Below are 12,863 nucleotides of genomic sequence, written 5' to 3'. Positions count from 1 at the left end.
CTAACTGGGGACAGTCTTAGCGCTAAATGCAATGCCGTTAAATGCTGACGCCAAGAAGCATAGGCGTCAATCCTTCCATAGTGTTCCATTAAGGCGACTCTGACTTAAGAAATCTGACAAATTTTCACATAGATCATCATAGGTCACCGAGTACTGTCGGTCCAAAAACAAATGACATGGGAGCTCACGGACATACCCCCAGAGTGTAGCGCTGAAGTTGCCTGGCTGCATTAGCTGCCTAGGTAAAACCGATTGTTTCCATTTTTTCCGTACCGACAGTACTCGGTGACCTCGAGAAATGGAGATCTATGTCAAAACTTGCCGGATTTCTCCTTTAAGGCGGCATCATTACTCCAGCTGATCAAAACATATCGAATGGTATCTGCGGAATGCTGCCATTGTATCTATTACACTTTTTTCATAAATGAATGTGTTTTAGTTGTCATTATTGTTTACATTGATTACCTTTCCAGCACAGATAACCTCATATCCAAAGGTCAACAACCCTTTCACTGACTTTCGAAATCTCAGAGGACCTTTCAAATTCACCACAAATGTGATCTCTCAACGTGAAAACTCACAAGACAAATAAGAACTAAAGTAATATCTTTCAACATTAAACAAAACTTGATTCAGGACACTACAAGAAATGTAGGCAATATCTACAGAATGCATATTTGCAATATCTACAGAATGCATATTTGTCATATTCCTCATAAAATGAAACTTAATGTTTTTACAACTTTATGGATATTCAATTCAATATTAACTTATTCCTTTACTGGCCAATTGTCAACAGTCTATGACCAGCTGAGGCAGCTACAAGAGACTATCATTGACAAACAAAACAAACAAACAAAACAATAATGGGTAGACCAGACCCACTGTTATGGTTGGCATGGTTACCCATATTTACCTCATCATCTGGATCAGACTCCATTTCCTGTAGCGTATCCCATGAGGCATTGCAGGATGGAGAGAGGGGAGAGAGGGGGATGAAGATGATGACATGGTAGAGGCAGAAGGTGGCGGGGTAGTGGTTGTAGGGAGACGCGTCAAAAAAAGGAAGGCAAAGGAAACCAGATGAGAGCAGAGCTGGGAATCTCTCACACAGCAAACGAGGAAAAAACATGACTGAACAAAACAGCTTCTCCAAAATTAAAGGGAGCAGGTCGGGTCAATTTGTGAATGGCAAACTGAGCCATGTCAAATAGGTCCAGGTGTGTGTTGGTATGTGTGTGAGCTTGTGTGTGTTAGTCTGCATTAGTGGATAGACAGCATGTGTCTATTTGTAGCCTATGATGAGGTATGTTTATGTTTGTGTGTTATGCTTGCATGTCTGTGTGTGTGTGTGTGTGTGTGTGTGTGTGTGTGTGTATGTGTGTGTGTGTGTGTCTGTACCTTCCTGTGAGTTGGCAGTGAGAAGTTGAGGTTGCATATGGCCGTGTGGGCCTGGCTCCTGCTGGTCTTGGCCTCGCTGAGGAACGACAGACGGCCACATGGGTCCTGACCCAGATCTCGCACCTGAGGAGCATTCAAAAGCACGTCAACACTTCATATCCTACACACCTCGCACCAATATACAGATAACAAAACTCACCTCGCACCAACATACAGATATCAAAACTCAACTCGCACCAATATACAGATACCAAAACTCAACTCGCACCAATATACAGATAACAAAAAGCATGTCAACACTTCATATCCTACACACCTCGCACCAATATACAGATAACAAAACTCACCTCGCACCAACATACAGATATCAAAACTCAACTCGCACCAATATACAGATACCCAAACTCAACTCGCACCAATATACAGATAACAAAAAGCATGTCAACACTTCATATCCTACACACCTCGCACCAATATACAGATAACAAAACTCACCTCGCACCAACATACAGATATCAAAACTCAACTCGCACCAATATACAGATAAAAAAACTCAACTCGCACCAATATACAGCTAACAAAAAGCACAATAAACACTTTATATCCTACACACCTCGCACCAAATACATCAAAACTCACCTCGCACCAATATACAGATATCAAAAGTCATCTTGCACCAATATGCAGATAACAAAACACACCTCGCACCAATATACAGATATCAAAACTAACCTCGCACCAATATAGATATCAAAAAGCACGAAAAACACTTTACATCCTACACACCTCGCACCAACATACAAATAACAAAAAGCATGTCAACACTACCCACAACACCTCTCACCAACATATAGGCAATGAGACCAGGCCAGTAAAAACACTGTTTTTCAGATCAACAGAACCTTGGTGATTTTTTTCAGAAAATATGTTTTAAAGTATGTGTGCATATTAATGTTTGTGTGTGTGTGTGTGTGTGTGTGTGTGTGTGTGTGTGTGTGTGTGTGTGGTGTGCGTTCAGTATCACCTTTACATTGAAGGGCAGTCTGTTCTCCTTGAAGGCATAGAAGTTAAAGATGAGTTGCTGCCCACTTTTGGTCAGTGGCGATAGGTTTCCATAGCAATGCACAAAAATGGGCTTGCCCTCCAGAACCTGTCAATCATGTAAAGAACCAATGAAAATCAGACCTAAGAGCCAGGGAAATCTGACATTGCCATTTTACTATAACAGACAAGAATACCTGTCTCATACTACAGGACACATTATTAGTACAAAATCATCGACCTATATCTAAACTTTATGATATCACTCATCTCACTCACTCATGTGCATTTGGCCATTTACTGTTACTGTTTAAATTAATGTTTTTAGTTTTTCCTGAAGTAGTTTCTGTTTTTTTTTATGAAGTTGTGTGGCAGTAACAAGTCAGTATTTAACATTGAGATGCCCTGTTGGTCACTGACTGTGACACCCGTCTGAAACTCTGCAGTGTGCACATTTTTGTATGTGTGTATGTGTGTGTACGTGTGTGTGTGTGTGCGTGCGTGCGTTCGTGCGTACGCTTGTGTGTGTGTGTGAGGGACAAAGGACAAATATAAACTTGTGTGTGTGCAGAATGGGTGTCTGTGTGCTTGTAGGCATGTGTACATGATGAATAACAAACATCTCATTGACTGTGTGCATGTTTGCGTGTGTATATGTCACAGACAGACACGTGCCTCGATATCTTTACTGCGGGCAACCTCCTCGAAGTTCTCCTGCTGCTCCAGAGTTTTGTCCACCTTGTCGTCGGTCATGCAGAAGCAGCGGAGCCGCGACTCGATGGCATCGTGCGTCTTGGCAAACACCACGAACTTCGCCAGGTACGGAACGCAGATGAGCTCTCGGTACAGCTGTGCGGCAAGGCCAACCGTCTCCGGTACCGGCTGGCAGTCAGCCAACCAGAACCTTCCAAAGACAAGCAAGGACAGCAGAGGGGGGAGGAGGGGATGAGGAGAGGTGAGGATGAAAGGAGAGAAAAAAATAGGAAAAGAGAAACAAGGAGGGGTGAGTGGAAAATAACAGCAGTGGGGTGTGTGTGTGTGTGTGTGTGTGGAGGATTTGCAGATAAGGAAGAGGAGGAGGAAAGGAGGGGGGATCTGTATTTAAATCACTGATCCATATTGTTTGCTCTCATTTACTGCACAACCCGCATTGCTTCTGTTCAGCACTCAAAAATAAGAGTGCTCTCTCTAGGGGACAGTAAGAGTACTGCCGATGGTTTGGGAATTTGGTTGTGTAACCAAATGGGAAAATATATGTTATTGGAACGAATTCCAAGATTATATGAAAAGGTAGCAACATGGACGCATCAGGCAGTATCACACCATCTCAAGTTTACACTTCAAAATATAGACAGGAACCAAAAACCCGAGACATGTGGGTTATAGGGACATTCGTGAACAGAAGCAGGCCAAAATAACAACCACTTTTAGTTTAATTTTGTCTAGACCTATTCGTGACCTTTGCTCCCCCACCCAAACAAACCCCCTATGGCCAGTTTCCAGGCCACAGTAAACGCAGCGGGCAGAGGAAGGATGCAGCGCACGCCCAGATGAAGGCCACATGTATATATACTCTTTAGATCCCGTGAGGGAAATTTGGTCTCTGCATTTATCCCAATCCGTGAATTAGTGAAACACACACAGTGAACACACAGTGAGGTGAAGCACACACTAATCCCGACTAATCCCGACGCAGTGACCGTGGCCTACTTGTTAGCACTTCGGACCTGTAACCGGAGGGTTGCCTGTTCGAACCCCGACCAGTAGGCACGGCTGAAGTGCCCTTGAGCAAGGCACCTAACCCCTCACTGCTCCCCGAGCGCCGCTGTTGATGCAGGCAGCTCACTGCGCCGGGATTAGTGTGTGCTTCACCTCACTGTGTGTACACTGTGTGCTGTGTGTGTTTCACTAATTCACGGATTGGGATAAATGCAGAGACCAAATTTCCCTCACGGGATCAAGAGTATATATACTTATACTTATACTAGATATTTATATAAATCTCATAGTATTTCAGGACATACCATAGAAGTACTAGAAGACGGTATTACAGAATATCATAGTATTCTACTTATATACTACTAATATGGAACTACTACATAAATCTTGCAGTTACTATAGTTCTTTTTCGTCCTGTGTGCATATCATCTTATGTACTAGGTTCTAGGCTCTAGGTTCTAGGCTATGTCCCTGTCTCTACATCCTGCCCTTTCTATTTTTATTTAATTTGCTGTAAAGCACCTTTGGCTGTGAAAAGCGCTATATAAATAAAGCTTCCTTACTTACTGTGAGCTTTTTCTCAATCTAAAAATGGTTAGGTCTTTATTTATGTTCATCAAGGACAGTCACATCTAGTATATAAAGTGTGCAGGGAGGGAAATGTCATCCAAAAGAGGTTAAAAATATTTATTTGATACATGATTTCTTCTTTCTTCTTGTGATGTTTATTTTCTCTGTTTTCTGTTATATATATTTTGGACCTATGATCCAGCACTGTAGATATATTTTCACTTCTCTGCATATCTTCGGCCTGTCTCCTAATCAAATCATATTCCAAATCTCATTTTCCTCTAACGCCGGCCCAGTAACCAAATGTCAGCATCCCAAGAGTTTGATGTGATTATGCGTGTGGTGACGCTGGTGATAATAATTGGGCATGCAAGGGCAGGGAGACTGATCTCTGTGTCCGAGACTGAATGCTGCTAAGGAAAACACTCAAACACTCTAATGCAGCAAAGCCTCCAGTTTCTCACACACACACACACACACACCCACACACACGATGCTATGATGCTGGAAAATGCACATATAGATATGTATGGATAGTGCGTATCCAATGAATATTAAGTAGATGCATATTTTGTATGTAAGTATGTGTGTGTGTTTGAGAGGGAGTGTGTGTGTGTGTGTCTGTGTGTGTGTGTGTGTGTGTGTGTGTGTGTGTGTGTGTGTGTGTGTGTGTGTGTGTGTGTGTGACTTACCTGGCAGACACATTGGTTGTGAAGGACACACAGTCTGTAACAAAGGAGAGTGGCGTAGTGCCTGTAATGTCCTCCCACTGGGCAGGAGATGTTCCTCCTGCAAGACACACACACACACACACACACACACACACACACACACACACACACACACAGATTCATCTATAGTCAGAGCAGAACATTTTGCCCTCTGGGATGAGTTATGGGCCATGGGATGAGAAATTAATTATGGTATGTCAAATGTGCTCTAGAGAATGTAAAATGCTTTTTTAGAATGTGGAATATGTTCTAGAACTTTTGATGAGTGGAAAGTGTTGCAGAGAGTGAAGTGTGTTCTAGAATGTGGAATGTATTGTAGCAAAAAGCTCAGAGAGGTGGCCGTAGGTTCCAGTGATTTTAGGGTGTTGTTAAGCACCTGTGATGCTGCAGAGAAGCCTGAGACCAGGGGCAGAGTCACCCTTCCGCCCACTAGCGGCCGCCTCCCGCACACGGGGGGGCACCGGGATTGTCATGGTGATGGGCTTGTGGAACTTCCTCCGCCGTGGCTCCACGGTAACGATGGGGCTGAACGAGGCGCGGTTACCAACCACACTCTGAGCCAGGTCCTCTGGGATTGGCTGAGCCTGGGAGAAGAGGGAGTGATTCATATTTTAGAATAGGTTGAAGGGCGGGGCGGGATGTGATTCGGACACACCTCTAATTCAGAAATCCACATCATACAGGTATGACACCACACACACGCAGTCACGCACACACACACACAGGTGAGATGTCCTACCTGCAGGCCCACTCGGATCCTCTTGGTGAGAGCACCAGGTGGAAAGGATGCCTTCACCATGGGAACCGTCTCACTGGACAACACACCGCCTTCCGGACCCATGTAGTCACTCTCCTGCTTGATCCGCGACACCACCGCAAAGTATTGTGGGAAATCCCTGGTGACAATTCGGCAGATACGCTTATGCTCCAGCTCAGCAGGGCTGTCCAGCTCTGTAAACAAACGAGTAATCAATAATTTATTCAAAACAACAACAACAAAACAGAAAGGAATAATCCATGTAATTACAGCTGCTATTCAACTCCCAGTGCTAGCATTCTATTCTATTCTGTTCTGTTCTGTTCTGTTCTGTTCTGTTCTGTTCTGTTCTATCCTATGAAAGAACATTATGTCAGGTTAACACATTTCTTCATTAATGTCAACTAATGTGTAGATAAATCAGAGGAGATGCACACATTTTTTTTAATTATTACTCTAAATGCACTACAACAACATTTACCGCTATTTCTGTCAAGATCACATTTCAAAACACAACTCATTAAACATCATTAAAGGGAAGAATTGTAAGAACAATTGTCAGGTTAAATTTGTAATAAAGATTATTACAAAAAAATGTTTGACCTCCTCTTCCTCAAAACCATCCATATTTGCATATACTTATACTTATATTTACATTTAATATGTATGTACTTTCTTGGCACGACTCCCTCTTATGATGTCATCACTCATTTGTGTTGGAATGTTGTCGTAGAAATGGCTGTACATGTAGATGTTGTGCATTTAAAGTAATAATTAAAAAAAAAATTATATCTTCATTCATTTGTCCACACATTAATTAATATTACTGATTTTTTTTTAACCTGACATTTGCCCTTTAATGTATTTTAAGTCAGTCTGGCATACTAGTTAATTATCTCCATAAATACACACAGATGTGTGTTAATGACTCTACCCTCGTTCATGCCGTTGAGGAGCACCAGTAGCTCCTCGGGTCGGCAGTCGTACTGATGCTCTTTCCACGTGTCGCCGTTGTCACTGCGCAGGACGATCAGCTCCCTCTCCTTCCCCCGCATGGAGCCAAAATGGGGGATCTCCACGATCACAGGCCTGAATCAGGGAGACACAGTGCAACTGAGCTACACTCGCAGACATAACAGAGGTGCATTACTGCTAACCATACAACTTAACAGCATGTTCTTTATTGGAGTGTTGCATTTCACATTGTATATGAAATATTATCAGTGTGAAAAAAATATGTCATTGAAACTATTTTTAGAGCCACTAAGCCTGATTACTAATGTACATAATATTGCTTTGATAAGAATCCCTCACCTGAGCCTTTGAAAGAAACGTTGGAAACTGGAGAAAAATCAATACAGTGCAGCACACCACTGCAACACATTTTGCCAAGAACTGTGCTGCCAAGAATTGCGTTGTCAGGTATTGCACTTTTCTTATTTGCCCATTCATAATATTTAGGCTCTTTGGATACCCACCCCATTTTAAGAGGCCACTACAGTTTCATTCATAGAATCTAACGGAATCGATCCCCCATGTCAGACACAGTTAGAGCTTCTGAGCCAAAATGGCGGACTCACCCCAGGAACTGTGCGCCGGCAGGACCCATCTCCACCAGCCGGCTGACCAGTCCTTCTCCCTCCACCATGGGTGGCGGGTAGGCCAGACGGTGACGCTTGGCCAGGCGGCACGTGATGCGTGTCGGAGCCTGGCACTTCCTGGGCGGGATGATGATGCGCATGCCGTCGTGGCGACTGCCTCGCATGGACCCGCCCCGAGCGTCCACCATGAAGCTGACCAAGAACCTGCCGGAAGAATAAACGACAGTTTGAGAAAGAGACAGATGAAGAGACAGAGAGAGAGGGAGGAGAGAGAGAGGGAGAGAGAGAGAGATGGAGAGAAAGAGTGAACGAGAGAAAAGAGAGAGAGAGGGAGAGAAGGAAAGACAGATTGTACACCCCACGGCACAGACATGACGAGTGAGAACGAACACAATTCATGCTGTGACCACGGAACACCCAAACACACCGACCAAAAGAAATCAAGAATCAAGACAAAGAGAGAGAGGAACAGGAGAGAGCACATAGAGACCACTGATTAAATAGATTAAAAATAAAAAAATGAGTAGACAAAGAGAGAGAGAGAAAGAAAGGGAATAAAGAGAGAGTTGTTTTTTTGCATTTTAGGTCTGGGTACATCGCTCTCTGAAAAATGAGATTTGGCAACGCGCATTTTTAGTAATCATTTGTTCTATGGAAGGGAGGAATAAATTAGAGATGACTCTGAGTGTGGCATGCCAGATGCTTTCATACGATCCCACAGCCTCCATCTCCCTGTCGAGCACAACTATAAATGATTAATTTACCACTGGCATTGCCTGGCATTGGGTTCAACGCTGGCACCAGAAAACTCCATCTCAGAGTCCCCTCGCAGAAACACAAGTCACAGTCTACAGTTTACTATGACGAGAAGACAAATACATTTACAGGTGCCTGGATGGCATAACCACAATAAGCGTATTGAAATCTATCGCTATGGTATCAGTAAGTCCGGCTGACTAATGCTAATGCTAATGCATGGTCCCCATTGTGTGGAAAGAGCAGCTGCTGTGTATGCCAAAGCCATTACGGCATATATTTCTTTATATTATATTGCAATATATTATATCGCCGTTGTCAGGTGGAAACCTCGTACTGTATCTCCAAATCCATTAGTGTTCAGGAAATTGAAAAAAAATAAAAATATTTCAACATTGCGTTTTCAAAAAAAGACAACAACAAATATGGAGTTACGAGGTTTCCACCCGACAGCAGCAATATTATACCTTATGGTATGTATTTAGCTAATATGTATCATAAATGATAATCATAAATTAGCTAATATGTATCATAAATGAAGTACAGTAGTCCCTAATCAGGGCTCAGATGCTGACTGTTCTGTACAAACACTGAATGTTACATACTGAACATCAATAATATTATAATTTATCACTGTTTTCGCATTTACAAAAAAGTCTTCATGTGGTGTATCCATATTCAATAGCGAATACAAATGGCATACTATATGATTTTACAGTGTGTGTGTGTGTCTGTATGTTGATTCATTTAAAGCATTGTGATTTTTTAATCAGATGAAGCCCAGCTTTGGTTCTTTCTGTGTGCAGAATGGGTCTCTGTGTACGGCTAGCAGTACTGTTTCACAAGTGTCATAACTTTTCCTCCGCTGTCCTATTCTGATGGACTAGTCAGTGGACTTCAGTGAGTTGACTGGTCATCTAAGTCCACTCACTAAAGTTAATCTCTAGGGGAACTAGGGAGGAGGTTTAATAACGGTACACCGGGCATCGGCTGAAGTACTCCACACGGATGCTGCGAGGCATTGTGCTCTCATGCACTCAGTCAGTCAAGATTGGAGAAAACGACCTGAAGATCACCAGAGAGAAGCTGACCCCAGGTGGACAAATCTGGGCCACATCAGGGCCACATCAGGGCCAGAGTCAGATGGCCTCTGGTTTGGCACATTAGTTTGGTAGATTTATGTAAGTCAGAGCTATGCAAAAGCATTTCTACTCAGTCTAGACAATACAGTCAAGATTCCTACAATCCTGAATAGCAGGTGAGTCTGGCCAGATCAGCGGCAGATCAGAGCCAGAATAGGGCCAGATCTGGACCAGAATCAGCGCTATGCAGGACATGCATGATCCGAGGGTTAGAGTGCTTGACACAGTCAGCTACTAGTGGAAGGTTAGGGTGCAACAGAGGAAGAAGTTAGAGCAGAGAAAATCGGGAGAGACGGATGAGAGGAAGGAAATCACAGTAGGGAAGAAGGAAGGAAGGAAGGAAAAGGGAGAAATAACCGGACACAGTTTTCACCTGGAGTCATATTGGGGGAGCGGGGAGTTGTAGCTGCAGGAGAAAAAAATGAAAGAAAAAAAAAAAACAACAGCCAAAAAAAAAAGAGAGACAGACAGAAAGTGCACGAGGCAAAACAACAAAAACAACAAAACACAAATAAAAACACATAAATGACACATTATTACACTGCGTTCAATAGCGTCATCATGGCAACATGGCAATCTAAAACAGAACAACACAGGGATCGCAGAGGCGCTGGAAGGGATCATGAATAAATACACAACACCAGACCCCGCAAGGAACACAGGGCAGAACAAACCAAACAATACAAAAGAAGAAGAAATAAAAGTATGTGGATGAAATGTAGAGGAGAAAATAAACACAGCAGAGTAGTGGAGAAAATAAAATGAGGAGAACTTAGCTTCAACATTTAAAACAATCATAAGCAACTTGGCATGTGACACATACAAAACACCCTGCATACAGTGCTGTGTGTGTGTGCTCAGGATGGCACTGCATTTAAAGCCCGAGGTAACGAAGCCAACATTGCTAATATTTACATCAAATATATCAGGTCACCAGTCGGGAGTACAGCGTTTAGGTTCCTTGACACTTTACATGACAGTGTGTAAAAGTGTACTGTATGTAAGATGCCAATATGCACTGTAGAGAAAATGCTATGTGCTCTTTAGTAATGGACACCACAGGGAGTATTGGTCTTGTGATGATCTTTGAAATCTGCCCTGGCTGTCCTGCAGCTGCAGATAGATATCCATCTCTGGGAGGAGCCACTGGGATCTAATGATTCAGCACAAATGCCAGTGGACTGTGCCAGAGCGGTAGAGAAAACATCTCTCTCTCTTTATGGCTCCGGACTGTGCAGCAGGGCAGGGCTGTCGTACTGCCTGAGCTATTGGACTGGGCTTGGCTGGGTTGTCTGCTATGCTCTGTTGCCGGCCGTCTGGCTAGCTGTGATTCTAGACTTTTCACTGTGTGCTAGCCCTTCAAGGAGTGAGGTTTGTTTTTGCAGCCCAACTCATTCTATAATTCTATAGTGTAGATCTAGAATTCTATGTCTAGAATCATCGAATACCATTCAAAATGGTCACTGAAGTTCAAAGTTCATCAAATGGAACCTTCCGTTAGCAACATTATAATCTCATATCAGTGTCCTCCTCAAAGGGCTCACAGGAAAGCCATTGCAGATGCTAATATGGCGAGGTACTGCACTAGCGACCGCTAACTCATCACAGGTCAGGAGAAGATTCAGATAAAACCTAGTCTGGTCTAATGGCCGTTTGTAAGTTACAGACATAAATGATGTTCCTGTGTTTAGGGTAACAGAAGCTGTTAAAGAGTACATAAACTGTAACTGCTTTAACTACCAATGATTATACTAACACTTCTGAAGGAGGAAAGTTCAGTACTTATCTCACACCTTGTGTCATCACATGTTTGATGAGGTCAGTGCCTTCAGAACAAGGACAATTCTACTTTTATGGCCTCCAACAGGGTCACTATGCTGTCCTAGTAGATAGGGAAATTTGAGACACACACACTCACACACACATAGAGAGAGGGAGAGAGAGACAGGCTTACCCAGAGTGGATGGGACTGGAGACGGTATTTGCGTTGTCCACTGTGTCAGGCGTCCAGCTGTATCGCCTCAAACACTCCGACTCCCGCGTTATAGCCAGGTGCTGCTGTGGTACCATACACACACACACACACACACACACACACACACACACACACACACACACACACACACACAGGTTCAGTAAACACAAAGAGGCATCATCACACAAAACTCCCCAACCATCCTCCAAACAAACCCTCAAAGTTCCAATAGTGAGTGCAGCATGCTTTTAGAGTGTAAATGAAGGATTTGGGGTTGAAGATGAAGATGAACGCACCCCAGTGATAATGCTCTGTTCTCTGCTGACACCTTCAAATGGGTGCATTACATGGGAATATTTTACTAGCAAGCTGCAAGGGGCGTTCATATGACCAGGCCAATCTAGAGGACATTCACACACATGCGCTTACACACACACACACACACACACACACACACACACACACACACACACACACACACACACACACACACACACACACACAAACACATACACACAAATATATGCACACAAACAGACAGACAGACACACACACACACACACACACACATTCATTCACATTCCCACACACACACACACACACACACACACACACACACACATCCGCACATTGATATTCCGCCCAACGCCCCGCCACCCGCTGTGTTCTTGAAGAGGGAAGGGAAGGAAGGGTAAACAAAGCTAGCGGATGGGCCCTGTGGCGTGGAGAATGGACAGCGTGCCGTCTGAATGAAGGAAAGGCCCATGCCGTGTCCCGTCTGAATGAAACAAAGGCCCATGCCGTGTCCTGCGGGTGACATGTGCCACAAGCAAGCTGCACATAAATGGACATTCAGTTAAGTACCTTATTAGGAGGGTCAATCATATAGGAAATGTCTTTAAAGACATTGTGAAGCTTTGAGTAGAAGAGAAAAGCAGGAGTGAAAATCACTCTGAGAGTAACATTAATTGATACTCTTTAACACAACGTTGGTGTTAATGTTTACTGTTATCGTCATTTCTTAGTCTTATGTTTTAAGTTGCTTTGGGATAAAAGTGTCTGCTAAATACCATAACAATAACATGGCAAACACATAAACTGGGATTGAAATACACACAAATGCATGCAAACATGTGCTGGTTTTTTTTCTATCTTTGGGACGGGAGTAAC

At 43.3% G+C, this 12,863-nt stretch overlaps 1 protein-coding gene across 1 annotated transcript in view; it reads right to left on the bottom strand.

Moving 5' to 3' along the window:
• Positions 1-12,863, bottom strand: part of LOC143124587 (ankyrin-3-like) — a 106,953-nt gene that overhangs the window by 24,099 nt on the left and 69,991 nt on the right. Inside the window, exons 26-34 of the mRNA XM_076286231.1 lie at positions 11,673-11,773; positions 7,800-8,024; positions 7,154-7,308; positions 6,202-6,413; positions 5,839-6,046; positions 5,424-5,520; positions 3,118-3,346; positions 2,426-2,551; positions 1,402-1,524 (exon numbers count right to left, since the gene is read on the bottom strand). Of these exons, the coding sequence (XP_076142346.1) occupies positions 1,402-1,524; positions 2,426-2,551; positions 3,118-3,346; positions 5,424-5,520; positions 5,839-6,046; positions 6,202-6,413; positions 7,154-7,308; positions 7,800-8,024; positions 11,673-11,773 (1,476 nt within the window). The remainder of the gene's footprint in view (positions 1-1,401; positions 1,525-2,425; positions 2,552-3,117; positions 3,347-5,423; positions 5,521-5,838; positions 6,047-6,201; positions 6,414-7,153; positions 7,309-7,799; positions 8,025-11,672; positions 11,774-12,863) is intronic.

Source organism: Alosa pseudoharengus, unplaced genomic scaffold (assembly GCF_046254945.1).
Source record: "Alosa pseudoharengus isolate Yale_2024_CS ecotype anadromous, Long Island Sound unplaced genomic scaffold, YU_APseudo_1.1 YU_APseudo_1.1_scf_15, whole genome shotgun sequence".
In the NCBI taxonomy this organism is placed as follows: Eukaryota; Metazoa; Chordata; class Actinopteri; order Clupeiformes; family Clupeidae; genus Alosa; species Alosa pseudoharengus.
Note: the sequence above shows the minus strand (reverse complement) of the source record. Positions and strands in the feature narration are given on the sequence as shown.